Below are 17,867 nucleotides of genomic sequence, written 5' to 3' on the forward strand. Positions count from 1 at the left end.
CACACACAAACCCCCGAGACCACTCAACTTCACATAAGCAGAAAATATCTTGGTGGTTGCCTGTCCCCCCCACAACCCCCAAACAACCCCCAAACCCACCCACCTCACCTCCACCCTCCTCCATCCACTAGCCCACTTCATAAATATGTCATTTTAAATGTTCAATTGTCCTTCCAACAGTGCCATTTTTTCCCCACAAGACACATCATTGTCCACTTGCAATGCCCAATTTCAAAATGCTCCGGAATGTCATTTCAGAATGTTCCGGAATGTCATTTCAGAATGTTCCGGAATGCTGTGGGACCGTGTGCAGGGCCGCTCGGCCTAAATGGCTCTGCTTCCTGTGGCCTTCCGTCTCCTGCCAGACGGGGGCACGTTAACACAAACAAACAAGCAGGACGGTCGTCGAGGCAAATGGGACCGTGGCGAGCGTAGCTCCCTCACGCAGGCCTGGACACAGTCACCGACGGGACGAGAGCACTCTGGCGAGGAGACCGCGGGGTCCGCCTGAGAATCAGCTCCAAAGGTGCTTTAATGGAGTGTGAACGAGCCCCTGTCAGTGTGTTCGCATGAATCTTGGCCAATTTCTTTGGAAACTCTTACAGATGACACTCTCGTCATTTGGTCAGACACAGTTGCAGTAAGTGTTCTGATGTCAGGATGAAGGAGAATTACGATGGCTATATAAGTAACTCACTCACAGTAAGGTCAGCTGACCCTGTAGCCACACTTCTATCCCAAGGCCTTAACCGTAATCCCCTCGTTAACGATGAATACCGCTGAGTACCGTACTGAACACTGCACAGGCCTTCAATCGGCCAAACGAGTCATTTGGGAGGTTCTCTTTAGAATGAAACATGATTTAATGTCCATATTATTTCTGTTTCATTTTTGAAATGTGTTTTTGATTTGAGTTGAACCAAAAATTATGCACACCCAATTCGTCTCATGTTTGTTCATGCGTATGCACGCACACGCGCACACACACACACAAAGAGTGTCCTTACAAGTACCAAATGCTTAGATTTATTCAAAATGACCCAAAATATTTTCAAAAGATGTTGGCAGTCAATACAACAATGGATTGGAAATTCTACAATACACAATGTCAGCATCGTATAGAATAAATATCACGTTATAAACCAATTTTGCATAGTTCTCATTAACAAAAGTCTAATTAACCTTTAAGACCTTCAGAACATGACTTCCTGAAATTGTACCACAAAGATCACCAGTAAAACTAGGAGCCCTCAGAGTTTATGGAGTTCAGACAATAGGGCGGTGGTCCACAGACTCCGCCCATGAGGGGCAGTAGACCCCGCCCTCGAAGACTGCATCGGAGCAGGGGCCGCCCATCGCCCTCAGAGACCTTGTGCAGGGTGGGGAGGGCGAACAGAGAAAGTGGGCGTGCACCTTCCAGGGTTGCCATGGCGGCTAGGCGCTGCGGAGGGCGGTCCCTCTGGGGGTCGCCTCCCACCCACAGCATGTGGAGGGGGCGGACAGGCACCGTTCTCAGCACCTCTCGTGCGCCGCTCGGCCCGCCTGCCTTTTGACTTGTTTGTCTTCCTGAGTTTGAACAGCACATTAGTTACACCAAACACTCTTGGCAGGTGGTTAAATACCCCCAGCTGGAGAAAGTACCACCTCCCACATTCTTACACAGGGTGGTGGGCTGCGGGCTGCAGATAAGAGGGCTGGGGGAGAGGGGGGCCAGGCACGTCCTGTGGGAGTCCACATTCCCTCCAGTCCTGGACCGGCCGTGTACATGCAGCAGAGAGCTGGGTTACAGTGGAGGGCCATCACACTCACCAAGCCCACAGCACAGTGTGACCCACCTACAATCCATGTAGCCCAGTCTCACCTCCTCTCTCTCCATCTCCTCTCCCCCATACCCCCCCCCCCCCGCCCACCACATAGAAAGGACCTTTGTTGAAAGCGATCCGCTTGCTGACCAGGGAGCGCCGTTTAATTAACCTCCCCTCCTGCTTTCTCAGGGGGTCAGAAAAGAAAGACATTATTCCTTGTTCCAGAATACCTTACACACACACACACACACACACACACACACACACACACACTTAATCAGTTTGGGGGGGGGTACATTTCTTCCCTCATTCCAATAAGGCTGACCAGAGCGCTGCCCCAGTGCAGGTCCAGAAGCGCCCCGGGCTGGGCGGAGTCCCGGGGAAACAGCTGAGGGACATCCTGGCGACCGGTAGGCCAGACCAACGGGAGGGAACAATAGCTCCTCCAACATCTCCACCCCATTCACGGGCGTAGCAGGGGGTGGTGGGACAGGAAGAAAGCGAGGGAGTGAGAGAACAGCACAAGTGGCTTTTCGGCTGGACGCGAGAGGCCCGAAATGCCTTCGACGTGATATAAACAACTCGCCTGGTCACAGAACAAAAAAAGGCAAAACATTAACCTTTGAAAGATTTGGGGAGTTGAAAACGTACAAGGACAATAGGGCCGGCAGGCACAGAGCGGGGAGGACTGTACCAGGAGGCCAAGGCCTTCCACAGCGCGAGCAGGGCTTCCTGTAGGAGGCGGGGCCTCTCGTGATTGGACCACTACAGGAAGGGATGGGATGAAGCAGACTCCTGGGGTCACCTAAGGTCAGCAGGACAAAGCAGGTCAGGAGGGCATGGGATATAGGCCATGCCTAATATGAGCATGTCAAGCTGAGCGGGACCAGGACATCACGCTCAGCGGGACCAGGACATCAGGCATCTGATGAAAGCTCAAGGTTTGGCCCAAACGTGGCCCATTCAGAATGCAGCCTGAAAGTCTATAGTCTATCTCTGTGTGTGTGTGTGTGTGTGTGTGTGTGTGTGTGTATGAGAGTGTGCCCTCTAGTGGTGAGCAAGAACATTAGTCCACAGCTGAACTGGAAAGCTGAAAGTGAATAATAATATTGGAGGAGCTGCAGATTCACTGGATATAGTAGCAGAGTAAAGATGAGGGGGGGGGGGGGGGGGTGATGAATATATTAATATTTAAACTATTACAATTACATACATCATACATATATATTCATGTGAGGAAGTGAAGAAAAAGAGCAAGGGGGGGAGAGGGAGAGAGAGAGAGAGAGAGAGGGTGTCAGACTGAGAGGGTGATTAAATGCGAGTGAGTGCAAGACAGAGTGTGTGACTTTTTAACATGATACACCTCGTCTCATCTCGCAGCCTCTTCCCACAGCGATTGTCTGACCTGGGCAGGATCCGACACGTCACCTAGAGCAGAAACTCCCCCTACACAACATTCCCAGGACTGAGCTCACCAGACACACGTGCGGCGGACACAGGGCATGTTGGAATGACGAGGTACAGAGAAAGAAAGACAAGGTCCCTGAAATATACTTCTGTGCACGTTTGTGAGTGTATTTGTGAGAGTCTTTGGTCCACACAGGCAGGCCTCTGGTGATGGTACGGTCCACAGGGCAAGATCAGGACTGGGTCAGGACCCTGCTGTAGTTCACAGTACGAGCGCGGCTGGACTGGCAGGTGTCCCGTCAACAGCCTGTCCCGTCAGATCCTGTGCCTCAGGGGAGTCAGGAAAACGGAGTCCGTCTCCGGGACGGGTCGTTCCGCCCGGGCACGCAGCCTGTTCATACACCAGCTCACCAGGGTGGGCAACACACACACACACACACACACACACACACACACACACACACACACACACACACACACACGGTGGCTGGTGATGTATGTCCATGTGAAGGGAAGGAAAGGTGATTAGTTGAAGAGAATGGAATCAGGGTCTCTGTTGGCCATCCGTGCCATGTGCTTCAAGATGTCCTTCTTGGTGATAATCCCCAGCAGTCTCCTACACACACACGGGAGAGAGGGAGAGACTGATCAATTCTCTTGACCCGTTTAACTAAGACAACTGATCTGACAGATACAGCCAGAGATAATAAACAGCAGCGGGTCGTTAGCGGGTCCTGGGAGAGGCACGAGCTGCTGTGTGAGCACACGCGTGTGAATATGCACCGCCACATGTCCGTTACACACAGGCTGTGTCCTCGCTCACAGATGTCAACTCCATCTCGCCGGGCTGGGAGCAAGTTTGGCTCCGGGGCAGAGAAAGATGAACAGCCTGCTCATCTTTCGTGTGTGTGTGTGTGTGTGTGTGTGTGTGTGTGTCACACACACACATCCCCATCACGTTACAGATAACACAGCAGAACGATGCCTCTGCTAAGGGCCGCAGGGAACAGTGAATTGGCAGATTTTGACAAGACTTCAGTACTGACTACAGGCCAACGAAAACACTGAGGCAACCACACTGCAGCCATGGTGTCTGTGTAGGCTACAATTAGCATGTTATTACCCTTCATATACATGTTAAAATACCCTTGTTCTGTTTACACGTTTTGGATCTATACATTCTGGTTCTGGATGAAAGGGTGTCCTGCTGCAACCCAAACCCACCCTCCCACCCCCTCCCCAAAAAACCCACTAAAAACTAAAATATGCTCATCAAAGAGAGCTTAAGGAGAGAAAACAAAGTTTCCAAACATCTTCAGGCCTCACAGATGACTCCCTCAGCCATACGAAACCAATTTGTGTCTGAAAACTAGAACAGCATTCATGTTTTAAATTAACCAGTACTCAAACATGGGACATGCAGCAGTGTGGAAGCAACAGAGTACACCATCACACACACACACACACACACACACACACACACACACACACACACACACACACACACACACACACACACACACACACACACACACACACACACACACACACACACACACACACACACACACACACACACCGCAGTTTAAACCCCGCTCTCTCAACACCACCCTAAAAGCTCGGCCCAATAACCCCTCTCTTACCCGTTCTGGGTTACGAGGCACTGGCGGAGGCCGAGCTTGCGAAAGATGTCCACCGTGATCTCCATGGGGGTGTGGTCAGTGACGGCGAGCGGGCTGAGGTCCAGGATGGCTCGCAGGTTGAGCGGGGGAGGGGCGTCACGCGGCTCGGCTGGAGCGTGCTCCGTGAAGACGACCCGCGAAGCTCCCACCACGCCCTCCTGGCACCTCCGCGCGTTGTCTGGAGAGGAGGAAGGAGGAGGCCGTCACACACACACACACACACACACACACACACACACACACACACACACACACACACACACACACACACACACACACACACACACACACACACACGTCTGGATCACTCACCTATCGATATGACCAGATCCCTCCGCAGCACGAAGCCCACCAACCTATGGGACTCCAGAGAGACCACCACAGGGAAGCCACTGTAGGACGTGTCCGAGATCAAGCCCTCCACCTCGTCCACGCTCATGCCGTCCTGCGTGATGACCGAGAGGGGCGGGTCGCTACGGCGCGGCCGCATCACGTCGGAGGCCAGCGTGGTCTGCGAGAACTCCTCCTTGGGCTCCAGGAAGGGGTATCCGTTGAGGCGGATGTGCGCCTCATAGATGCCCTCCCGCCCCAGGGCGTCCGCCACCCACTTACTGGTCATGGTGGCGGCCATGAGGGGCACGATGTACTCCAGACCGCCGGTCAGCTCGAACATGATGACCACCAGGGACACGGTCATGCGAGTGACGCCACCTGCAGGCGGGGTCGGGAACGGCACCCGCGTAGAACCAGAGAGGGAGGGGAAATGGAGGGAAAGCCAGATGCAAGCCATGAAAAAAAGGGAGGGAGAGAGGGAGGGAGAGAGGGAGGAGAGAGGGAGGAGAGAGGGAGAAAGGGGTGAGGAGAAAAAAACAAAACAAAACGATGACACGCAGCCAAACGGCATCATGGCGTGGATTTGCACGCAAGGCTCTTTTATGTTTCCCATGCTAAATTAACGAGACGCAGAGATCGGATCTGAACTTCTCCGCGCAAGAGAACGCCGTCACGGAAGGCCGGCGTTGTGGATTTAGTTGGGCGTGTGGATCAAAGCTCGGCTCCACGATAACTACAACAGACCGTTTGGCAAAGGCGAGCAACCATGCGCACATTCCCCTCATCATACGGGACTCCGCTGCCCGGCGGTTAAAGGCGTCTCACCCAGGCAGGCGGCCGCACCGAGCATGGCGTACAGGCCCGGCGTGATGCAGTTGGACTCCGGCGTGCACCAGCCACGGAACACGGCCCAGTCGTGGTGGTAGAAGGCCAGCTGCTCCATCCCGATGCCCACGAGCCGGCCAGCTACTGCCCCCACCGCCATACTGGGGATGAACAGGCCGGATGGCACCTGCGCCGGAGAGAAGACCAGAGTTCAGAGAGGAAGAGGAGGAGAGAGGGAGAAAGAGTGTAAGACAAAACGCCATGATGAGGAAACACTTCATTCGCACCACTTTATATCCTGAATGTTCGCACTTTGGATGCAAATGTGCGAATTTCCTCTTATGTATCCATATAATGTGTCTGTCTGGCTAAAGTAAATGTGCAGAACACGAGAAATTAATTTACATTTTATTAGGATCATAAAGCGTTAGCAAAGAAGAATGAAGTTCTAACTCGCACTAGCGCTCATAAAACCCGAACGGTCCTGAAACTGTATATTCAGAGGTTGCGTGAGCATTGCCCAAAGCTCAAGCCAGCACAAGTATTCATGCATCATTTAGCTCACATTAACAGGGGCATTCTGGGAAGGCCAGCGCTCGTGACCAGTAAACGGGAGGAGGGCGCTAGAAGAGGAAGAAAGAAAAGCCCGGAACGTTGGCTGCTGTACCTTCATGCCGAAGGTCACCACGGTGATGGCCATCTTAAAGAGGAGCGCCATGGCCAGCTGCCAGACGGCCGTGTAGACGCCGTAGCCGGCCCTCCGGCCCCCCGTCGCCCCTCCCCCGGGCCGGCTGAGGTTGGCGGCCGGCTCCCCGGCCTTGGCCAGCGGGCCGTAGTCGCACAGCTGGGAGGAGTCCAGCAGGCTGCAGTCGTTGAAGAGCTCTGAGATCAGCTCGCTGCCGCTCATGCGGGTGTAGGCGTTGGGGAAGGCCAGGACAGCCGTGGCCAGGGCCACCAGCACCACCTCCAGCACCGGGTAGCGGCCCAGACGCGTGGTCTTGCGCCAGCCGCACCAGGCGATGTTGGCCCGGATGAAGAGCGCCCCCCACAGGCCGCCGAAGACGCCCAGCAGCACGAAGGGGAGGAGCTCCAGGAAGTGCCACTGTGTGTGGAACTCCACTTGGAAGAGGACCAGACGGCTGTTTCCGAAGGGGTTGATGGAGCGCAGCGTGAACGCGGCCACCAGGGCGGCGAAAAAGGACCTCCACAACGTCTTCAGGGGGAAGTAGTAGCTCACCTGAACACAGCAGCACGTCGTCACAAGGGCAGCGGCAGTGGTGAATATTAGTGTCAGTGATCACTATAATAGTACTCAGTGTGTATATCATTTTACTGTGTGCTGCTGTCTGATTGCTGCATATAACTGATGTGCACATATAGAACTGTTAGACCTTCTACACTAAACTCAACATTTTATGTATGGATTATGTTTCTCTCCCACACATACATATGTGTGTGTGTGTGTATGTATCTCTCCCTCTCTCTTTATGCGTACCTCCTCCAAACTGAAGAGCACTCCTCCTATAGGGGCTCCAAACGCCACCGATACACCCACAGCAGATGCTGCCGAGAGAACCTGAAACGACACAGCAGCTCAGTCATGCGCCCGCACACACGCTAATGTACACGCACGCACACACTAATGTACACGCACGCACACGCTAATGTACGCGCACGCACACGCTAATGTACGCGCACGCACACGCTAATGTACGCGCACGCTAATGTACGTACTAATAATGTACACACACATGCTAATGTACATACCAATGTACACACACGCACGCACGCACACACACTAATGTATGTACTAATCACTATACACACACACACGTGCATGACTAACCAAACAAACTTTACACAAACATCTATTAAACATTCATTATTCCATCTGAATACCAATGTAGTTATGTACTTGAACAAATGCTCATTAAACACCACCACATTCATTACAAATTAGACCTGATTTAACTGGGTGAGACCAGAAGCCCCGGGCATGTCTGCATGCTTGCTCTATAGCTGCCCCTACTGCCCCTGCCCCTACTGCCCCACTGCCCCTGCCCCAGTCTGCCCCTGCCCCAGTCTGCCCCTGCCCCAGTCTGCCCCTACTGCCCTACTGCCCCTACTGCCCTACTGCCCTTGCCCCTACCCTACTGCCCCTGCCCTACTGCCCCTGCTGCCCCTGCTGCCCCTGCCCTACTGCCCCTACTGCCCCTACTGCCCCTGCCCCAGTCTGCCAGTCTGCCCTCTAGCCTCTGCTCCCTGGGTCTCCGTCTCTGTTGGGGTCGTAGCAGTGGCAGACAGTTCTACACACATTACATGTCCACACGTTAGGCAGAGACACGCAGGAACCTCCCTCCCCATTAAGCCCCACCACTACGTCCTTCCATCTATCTATCTATCCATCCTTCTCTCTCTCTCTCTCTCTCTCTCTTCACCTCGCGCCTCTTGGCCTCATTCTTCCGGTACTTGGTGAAGAGGTGGCAGAGGATGTTGCCGCAGCAACAGGCCACGTGTACCAGCGGGCCCTCCTTGCCCAAGCTCAGACCCGAGGCCACGGCCAGCACCAGAGTGATGGTCTTGATGACCAGCGTCCACTTGCCCAGGTAGCCACGGATGATGAACCCGCTCAGGATGGTCTTGATCTGAGAGAGAGAGAGAGAGAGAGAGAGAGAGAGAGAGAGAGAGAGAGAGAGAGAGAGAGAGATTAAAAAACACAAACATGGCAATTTCTCTATCCGTTGCGTATCCAAAGAGAGGTGGGGAGAGGGTGAGACGAATTCAGAGGAGCCCTCAGAGGTGTCGGTCTCATCAGGGCCACCCGGCTTACTCATTAGCTCGGGGAGGTCTGGGCGTGAGACTTCAGGAGTCCCTGGGCCGTTGTTAGTGTCACACTGTCTGCTTCTTGGCAGGAAGCGCTACAAGGATTTTGAACCTTATCGATCATTAGGTTTGCTGGAGCTTAAAGCCTGGGGTTTAAGAGTGTCTTGTCTTAAGGCTTTTATATTCCACAGTTCAACTCTAGGGAGTGATGACACTCGGAGCCTTTCAATAAACTGTCATTTCATCTCCCGTGTAAACAGGCAGATTAGGAAGGCTTAAAATCTTCAGTTTGTTCCCTTTCTGAAGGCTTAGTTAGTGTGACAGAAGAGATGAAACAAGACATGAATACACACATGCTTCATTGCGCTAGGTACATAGGATACAAAGTGATTGCAGTTTACCAACTGTGGGAGAAAAGACTAGAGACCAGCGTCAATAAGACACAGAAAAAGGGTGATGAGAAAGAGGAGAGGGGGGCGTGTCCTACCTCAGGGATCCCCGAGCCACAAGCGTACGGGGCGAAAGCTCGTACGAGGATGACGGCGAGGAAGGAGAAGAGCAGAGCCCAGATCACGTACATCAGGTAGTTCACCACGTACGCACTCGCCCCCTTGTGGACACATGTGGAACAGCACCATCAGTCCCATATTTCTATGACTCATGCTACCCTACTTTGCACAGAACATATTGCGCAAAACCTTAATACACACTATATAAACACTGGTGAAAACTAGGAAATGTTTGTATTTTAATAAAGATCCTAGACTAGTGTAACTAATAGTACATAGTAAAACCTCCGTCAGTAAAACATGAAATACCAGATTTGGGAGGGGTTTCCCAAAAACATCGTAAAACAAAGATCGTCTTGAAATAGAAGTGTTACACTAAACTCTCTCTCATCTCGTCACTACATGATTTTTGGAAATGGGGTCCTGCTCTTTTATCTGCTGACTGAACACACATCTGTAAAATCATCACATGCATCTATAAATGATCATTAGTGTGACAACTTTAGTTCAAATGTTACAGTACCTCAAGCTCTGTTCAAGCCTTGGCATATTGTAAAGCACTATATTTATACATTTATGCATAAAAATGGGTTTTAGAAAAGATAAAAGGTATTTTTGTTTTACACTAACAAATGTATCAAATCTCCATGTGGCATACAACTCTGAACCACTAGAGGGAGGAATTTCCTTTATACACTCTCAACCACATTTGAAGTGTGATTGAGTAAATAATCGTTCACTTGTCCCCCAAAGCAAACCATCTGCTCTTCCTAGTACACAGAGACTCAGCCTCCGTGTGAAATGCTCTGTGAAATAACACTGTGGACTGGGAAACAATGGTGATGGCACTAGACTCTGAGCCTACCTAATCCTACCACAAACAACCATTAGGGCAACAGAGCAACAAACCCTTTTACCTTCAAATTGGCATCAGCCCTTTCACAAGTGTGTGTGTGTGTGTGTGTGTGTGTCCAGCCAAACTGACCTCAGAGACTCCCACGAAGAGCTCAGCCCAGCTTTTCCACTGCGGACAGCGGTCTCGCTCCTGGAACGTGGTCTCGTTGGAGTTCCAGCAACAGTGTTCGTGGTCGAACCAGAAGCCATTCAGACACACTCCCTCCTTCAGGTCAGTCAACCAGTGAGCTGCGATGTCGATACCTCCAGCCAAAGCTCCTGAAATGAGAGGCAGACCGAGAGGAAAATAATGAAACGGCTAAGGAGAAACTAAAGTCGTCGACTCCATCATCATCATCATAATCATCATCATCATAGTCAAAGACAAGGCAGCCTGCGGCAGAGGACACTTGTTTGCATCTGTCTCTGTGCAGCGTCCACGGAGACGTTTCATTTTACTGCGCCGTAAATCACACTGAATGTGTTCTGCAATTCCAGGGGTAGTCTGAACTCGTGTTTGGAGGTACGTCTGCATGAAGAGTGTCGCCTACGTTCACAGAAGGGTTCGTTCCACAACACTTATCACAAGATCAAGTGCGCAGTACTGCAGTGCTACAGTGTGCAGTGCTACAGTGCTACAGTGCTATATTCACACTATATTTACATGTGCAGGACAGTGCTACAGTGCTACAGTGCAGCCGAACCGAGCTGCACAGCTAGGAAGTGCAACAGTGAAAACAAGAAACGAAAACCGAAACTGAAAATGTAAACAGGAAGTCAAACACTTCAAGTGCAGAGGGGGGGAGGGGGGAGGGGCTGACCTGACAGGAGCCCAATGAAGAGCATGAGGAGCCAACCAGAGAACGCATCACTCACACTTAAAAGGAGAGCGATTACTGACTGCTTCCTCCTTCTGCTGATCTGCAGGTGAGAGAGAGAGTTGAGTTTCCCACACACTCCGCGTGGACGCGCTATGGCGTAACGTCGTGACGGCGCCTCACCTCTCTGTGGCGGTCTCGGTCCTTTGACTTCTCCCTCAACCAGTCGATGGTGGTGAAATCTTCGTAGGTGCCCACCCCGGGCAACCAGCCTTCCAGCAGGTCCAGCATGTCCACGCTGCCGTCCTTGACATGGCCGCCGTTACTGTATCCTGCCAGGTCACACAGCAGCGGTGAGAAATTGCAACCAGGTCAGTGCTGGCAGACACGGCACTGCAGGTACATTACTGTCAGTGTAGTGTTGTCTATATAGAAGACTACCGATGTGTAGCAAACGAAAAAACAGCGAGTGGCCTTGTACATCCGAGAGATTCTGTTATGACTGACAGATAACATCACAAAATTTGCTTATGAGTCCAGTGAAGTCAGCACACTATATTTACATGTGCAGGACTGCTTTTGAGCCCATATGTCTCATCTTTCTGTGTTAACAGGTACACTGCCAAGACGCTCACTGGATAAACGCAATAAAGAGAGAAATTATTTCAGAACACATTTAATGAACTGCACATGAATACCCAAATTAAAATAACATTTCATTTAAATAAGGCAATTCAACTATAAAAATGTAAGTATAATTTATTCTATCCCCTGTGAAATTATTTCTTCTAAACTCAATATCATGGGGCTGTAAGAGAATGAAATAAATCCCAACACGGCACTGAGAACAGAACACTAACGGAACATTCTGGAAGGGACAACGGTCATCAGAATAAGTAACTCTTATAAAGGGCAGAACATAACGCACAAGTGGGGTCATCTCAGGGTAGCTGAGGCTAGCAAAGTTTACTGTGATTGGCCAAACGGTGTAAAGGTTTCACCCGATTGGACAAATAAAATAAATGACTTTATTTCACACACTCCATGCGTGTGAATTGCTTATTCATTGTGCCTTTCACAATGTGTTTAATGTGAATGCTCATACTGCAATGACAATGAAAATACAATTTATCAGTCAGGATTAGTCAGAGAGGAAGCACAGGCAGGAAGCCCCACAAAGAGGAGGCACAGGCCCTAGGACCTTCAGAGAGGGGCCCTTCAGAGAGGCGGCACAGGCAGGAAGCCCCACAAAGAGGAAGCACAGGCCCTAGGCCCTTCAGAGAGGAGGCACAGGCCCTAGGCCCTAGGCCCTTCAGAGAGGCGGCATAGGCCCTAGGCCCTTCAGAGAGGAGACACAGGCCCCAGGCCCTTCAGAGAGGCGGCACAGGCCCTAGGCCCTTCAGAGAGAAGGCACAGGCCCTAGGCCCTTCAGAGAGGAGGCACAGGCCCTAGGGCCTAGGCCCTTCAGAGAGGCGGCACAGGCCCTAGGCCCTTCAGAGAGGCGGCACAGGCCCTAGGCCCTTCAGAGAGGCGGCACAGGCCCTAGGCCCTTCAGAGAGGCGGCACAGGCCCTAGGCCCTTCAGAGAGGCGGCACAGGCCCTAGGCCCTTCAGAGAGGAGGCGCAGGCCCTAGGCCCTTCAGAGAGGAGGCGCAGGCCCTAGGCCCTTCAGAGAGGAGGCACAGGCCCTAGGCCCTTCAGAGAGGAGGCGCAGGCCCTAGGCCCTTCAGAGAGGAGGCGCAGGCCCTAGGCCCTTCAGAGAGGAGGCACAGGCCCTAGGCCCTTCAGAGCGGAGGCACAGGCCCTAGGCCCTTCAGAGCGGAGGCACAGGCCCTAGGCCCTTCAGAGAGGCGGCACAGGCCCTAGGCCCTTCAGAGAGGCGGCACAGGCCCTAGGGCCTTCAGAGAGGAGGCACAGGCCATAGGCCCTTCAGAGAGGAGGCACAGGCCCTAGGGCCTTCAGAGCGGAGGCGCAGGCCCTAGGCCCTTCAGAGAGGAGGCACAGGCCCTAGGCCCTTCAGAGAGGAGGCACAGGCCCTAGGCCCTTCAGAGAGGAGGCACAGGCAGGAAGCCCCACAAAGAGGCGGCACAGGCAGGAAGCCCCACAAAGAGGCGGCATAGGCCCTAGGCCCTTCAGAGAGAAGGCACAGGCCCTAGGCCCTTCAGAGAGGAGGCACAGGCCCTAGGCCCTTCAGAGAGGAGGCACAGGCCCTAGGCCCTTCAGAGAGGAGGCACAGGCCCTAGGCCCTAGGCCCTTCAGAGAGGAGGCACAGGCCCTAGGCCCTTCAGAGAGGCGGCACAGGCCCTAGGCCCTTCAGAGAGGAGGCACAGGCCCTAGGCCCTTCAGAGAGGAGGCACAGGCCCTAGGCCCTTCAGAGAGGAGGCACAGGCCCTAGGCCCTTTAGAGAGGAGGCACAGGCCCTAGGGCCTTCAGAGAGGAGGCACAGGCTGTAGGCTGTATAGCTGTACCAAGCCGAGCTGTAAACAAGAGGAAAACAGCGGCTTAACCCAGAAACACTGCTAACACACTAAACACTCGGCAGAGTCCAGAGAAAAATGAAGAGAAGAGTTGCTACGGTTACAGTTTTTTTCCCCCACTGACAAGTAAGCCAAACAAAGAAAGTGCGTGCAAAATTAAACACGCGCACACACACATGCTTATTCACAGACGGCTATGCCATGACCCAAAAGCTTGTGATCAGGCTAGTTGAGCAGCTCGGTGGCCAGACAGGAAGAGTGAGTTTGTGGGTGTGAAAACTATGTGCAACATGAAGAAAAACGGCCCCGTGTACAGGAGCCACGCGGCCCCTCGCAGACACACCCATCACGTAAAAACTGTACTAAAAAAAAACCTATAGAACTGTATTTAATTCAATTTATTACCCATTAACAAAGTGAGTTTTTTCGACACTCCACGAAACAAGCACTATGGGTTTAGTGAACCAGACCCATTTATGGAGCGCTACGTCAGGCGTGATGCTCAGCATTATGGGGTGGAGGTCTCGCCAACTCTCGGGTGTCACACGTCACAAGAAAGGAGAAGTTCCTTCCCTGACTAAGAAGGACGGGTGGAGGCATCCAGCTGGGGGGGCCGAATGCTCTAGAAGGTTCTGGAGAACTACCACAAGGAGTGCTGCAGGACACTGGGGAAGTGAAGCCTGCAGTGCATTGGGCAACCTGGACCACTGCTGACTTCCTGACAACAGAACTTTGACCAATATAGTTTCTGAAATCACGCCTGGTTAGTTGTCAGTGGCTCGGCAGGTAGAAGGTCGCACGGCCACCACTAGGTCATGATTGTGGGAGGGGCCAGGACTAGGTCACGACTGTGGGAGGGGCCAGGACTAGGTCTACAAAAGAGACAGAAGCACTCTCCTGCAGAGCTGTGCTACACCGATATATGGTTTTATCAGAAAGGAATCACACTCAAGTTTTACAAGTTTTTTTGTGCAGACTCAAATACTGTCAAATATAAGGAAATTCAAAACAGACAGACATCTGAAGCCTGTTTGAGGCTCTTGTGCAACAATAATGTAGACTTTGACCAATCCTTGATTTGGACCCATATAAACATTACAGATAGTGTACCAACTGGTCAGGTCCTATAAAAAACAGTCAGTAAAGATCATGCAGGCCTTTATCCTGATGTCAGCATTTCAATGTTTGGGGTATTTGCATATCTGATTTTACCAGCTACCACCATCTCATCACTGATTCTCCTTCATCCGTTTCCTCTCTTACTCAACTCCTATGAACATTGCTTCATTCCTGGAAGTGCACACGTACACACGCGCAGGGCAGAGGTCATGGATCATAGGTCCAGCTATGTGATTGGATGGTGACTTTGTTTATTAGACTTACTGGGATCTCTTGACTGATAGTAGCAGGCTGAGTGGAAATGGAATTAGGCAAATGAAACATCACACCGAAATGAACACTGAAAGAGAGAGAGAGAGAGAGAGAGAGAGAGAGAGAGAGAGAGAGAGAGAGAGAGAGGAGACTGTGCGCGCGGATGCTGCATCACTTAGTAACTTTTGAGGACCGTATACATAACCTAAAAAACACCAAGTCCATATGACTACTTCACTCCTGCACTTCACATAATGAAGTCGTATTTTCCAAGGACTCATCTGTATTGTAGCCCAACAACCATCTTGGGCTTGAGAGAGACGTCTGTCTATGTCTGTTCTAGCACAGAGACAGGCTACTATATCATTAGGCCAGGGGTGGCCAACACGCGGCTCGCGAGCCGCATGCGGCTCTTTGCCTGGTTTCATGCGGCTCCCCAGCCGGTCCGCGGGCTCACCTGCACAAACGGGGCGACACACTGCTACATTTTCGTGGTGCGCGGTTAGTTTACAAGCCTAGCGAGCCGCTAATACTTTTAAAACCGGCGTAGTGGAAAACACGCATTTGACTGTCTTCACAGCTAATAATTTACACTCGCCACCCCCCCGCTCAACAGATTACACTCGCCCATGTACGATGTGGCTCTTTGCCGTAACACAGTAAGAAAAGTGGCTCTTGGTCTATGACGGGTTGGCCACCCCTGCATTAGGCCATTGCGCACACTGAATATTTTGGCAAAAAAATATATAGCTATATACATTAGATGGCTGATGTAGTAAAGTAACAGAGTGATGATGGACAACATCTTCTTGGCACGTCCCTCTCTCCCTCACACCAACCTCTGCTTCAGTTACAGACACCCTCTAAAGTCAACAAGCTCCATGAAAAAAGAGACACTCTAACAGAAAAGCACACACACACACACACACACACACACACACAAGCTAGTCACCACAAAAATAAGGCAGTTTGAATCCAGCTGAGGTAAATGCCCACGGGGCTGGCCAGGGCAAGATTGTCTTGATCTGAGCTCAGCTAGGATACTCACCCTACTTAACTTCTCGTCCTCCCTATTTTACACACACACACACACACACACACACACACACACACACACACACACACACACACACACACACACTCTCTCTCTCTCTCTCTCTCTCTCTCTCTCTCTCTCTCTCGCAACACAACGGTTTTCCCCTTTTACAGACTGCAAAGCTTCAGGAACAGAGAAAAGGCTAAAACCTCAATCTACAAACTGCTGAAACAAGGGAAATGAGGGATAGCTGCCGACAGCGACCCAGCTTAAACCAGCTAATGGAAGACTTCCTCATTTCACTACTAGCATGTGCGACACCATCAGAGCTTCATCAGTGTCCGAGAACGCGCCGCCTTTACCGGACACGTTCACACACGCGCTTCAGTGGGTTAGTAGATGACTGGAACCATATGTGCATTTGTTGAGATCAACATGCATTCAGACGTTTAACACGGATATGACTCATTATGAGTCAGAATTCACTGCTGCCACTCTTGTGTGATTGTACTACGCTGTACCGTCCATGTTCTTTGGTTCTTTGGGCTTTTAGCAGCACGGCTACCGGACGAACCAGTGCGGTTCTGATGGGCACGTTCACCCCCCAGAGGAGGCTGTGGTCACTCTGACACACTCCTGGTGTCCACAATTAATGTGCTGGTGTGAAAGTGTACAATCTTAACATTTCTAAAACTAGACACAAAAAGTGTCTAAGGCTACTGGTTTTTAAGAAGGCACTGCACTGTTTTAGAGTGGACGCTGCAGGATAGTGTGGCTCGCGCTCACCTGCGCCGCCGTCCGCGTGCAGGTCACACACGTCATCGGTGAAGTCGCACGCGGCGCCGCTCAGATCCACCAGGTCGTCATCGCTGCTTTCGCCCTCGTAGTTGTCGTTGCAGAAACCGCCGTCCTCCATCCTCGCTCCCTAACGCAACGCAAAACCAAAAATAACGCGCTGAGTAAACAAAAAAACTTGAAATAGTTTCAGTAAGCAAAACGAAGTTAAGAGGACAGAGTTAAACTATAGGATGAAGTTAAAAGAGGACGGATATAAACATGGGATGCCTTTGGCGATGGTACGCGTGCACCGTGTTCCGGAGAGTGAGTAAACACTACCGTGTATCCCCGCACCAGTCACAGTGCACAACGTCGTTTTCATATCACACAACACCCTGGAAACGCTGCCGACTCGCATTAATAAAACAAAGGACTGCGGCCAACAGTCAGGACTCCGGTTAAACAATAAAACCTAAACCACTAAATCAGTGTTGCTCTAGAGTCGGTGCTCTCCGGTCAGACGAGATCTCAACGATTTGGGTTTTTAAACCTTATTGCATCGTGATATAACCAGAAGCGCTAGCTGCGCTAGCCTGCATTTCAAGTTACAATCAAACAGGCTCGCCGTTTGTGACTGTGGCTTATAGTTTCATATTCTAAAATATAAAGTGTTACACAGTAGCTGAAAAGTTGAGTTCTTAAAAAAAAAGCGTGAATACATTTTCCTTTACGTACCTTTGTCTGGAGACAGTGGCAGGTACAGCGGTCACGAGATGAGCATTAAGACAGCGTCGCAGTCTTGTGATTGGGGTTTTAAACTCTAGATCAGCCTGCACGGTCCTCCACGCTGACAGTTCCGCGCGCAACACGCGTCAATGCACGCGCAGGGACCCGACCGCGCGAGCCCACCGTGGCACGCGTCCATCTGCACCGTTCGGATCAACCAAAACAAAAAACATTAACTTTATCCAGTGTGATTTGGGTTACTATTGGAGAGTCTAGCCCGCCGGTTCTTGCTGGACTAGCGCAGTTCTCTTCCTGACTGGTTGGGTACAATGCTGTTATTTTGAGTACAATACTGCCACCCACCGTGCAGGGGCTTTGCTTGCAA

General features: G+C 51.5%; 1 protein-coding gene across 1 annotated transcript; it reads right to left on the minus strand.

Annotated features, from left to right (window-relative positions):
• Nucleotides 1-1,010: 1,010 nt before the first annotated feature.
• On the minus strand, nucleotides 1,011-17,802 carry clcn5b (chloride channel, voltage-sensitive 5b). The gene is made up of 13 exons (XM_076987376.1): nucleotides 17,492-17,802; nucleotides 16,766-16,904; nucleotides 11,280-11,428; nucleotides 11,100-11,199; nucleotides 10,370-10,557; nucleotides 9,363-9,485; nucleotides 8,491-8,697; nucleotides 7,548-7,628; nucleotides 6,720-7,289; nucleotides 6,053-6,239; nucleotides 5,207-5,605; nucleotides 4,856-5,072; nucleotides 1,011-3,828 (listed from the first exon to the last, which is right to left on the minus strand). Exons 2-13 carry the CDS (start codon nucleotides 16,893-16,895, stop codon nucleotides 3,738-3,740), a joined length of 2,442 nt encoding a protein of 813 aa, XP_076843491.1. The 5' UTR covers nucleotides 16,896-16,904; nucleotides 17,492-17,802; the 3' UTR covers nucleotides 1,011-3,737.
• Nucleotides 17,803-17,867: the final 65 nt, after the last annotated feature.

The sequence above is a fragment of the Brachyhypopomus gauderio genome, unplaced genomic scaffold (genome assembly GCF_052324685.1).
Source record: "Brachyhypopomus gauderio isolate BG-103 unplaced genomic scaffold, BGAUD_0.2 sc52, whole genome shotgun sequence".
Lineage (NCBI taxonomy): Eukaryota > Metazoa > Chordata > Actinopteri > Gymnotiformes > Hypopomidae > Brachyhypopomus > Brachyhypopomus gauderio.

What these genes read in the sequence shown, in the direction of transcription:
- clcn5b (XM_076987376.1), bottom strand. Translation starts at nt 16,895, where the DNA reads ATGGAGGACGGCGGTTTCTGCAACGACAACTACGAGGGCGAAAGCAGC. An exon ending in ACCGAGACCGCCACAGAGAG is followed by an intron (nt 11,200 to 11,279) that starts GTGAGGCGCCGT and finishes TCTCACCTGCAG; the next exon opens with ATCAGCAGAAGGAGGAAGCA. An exon ending in CGGTGCGGCCGCCTGCCTGG is followed by an intron (nt 5,606 to 6,052) that starts GTGAGACGCCTT and finishes CCCCGCCTGCAG; the next exon opens with GTGGCGTCACTCGCATGACC.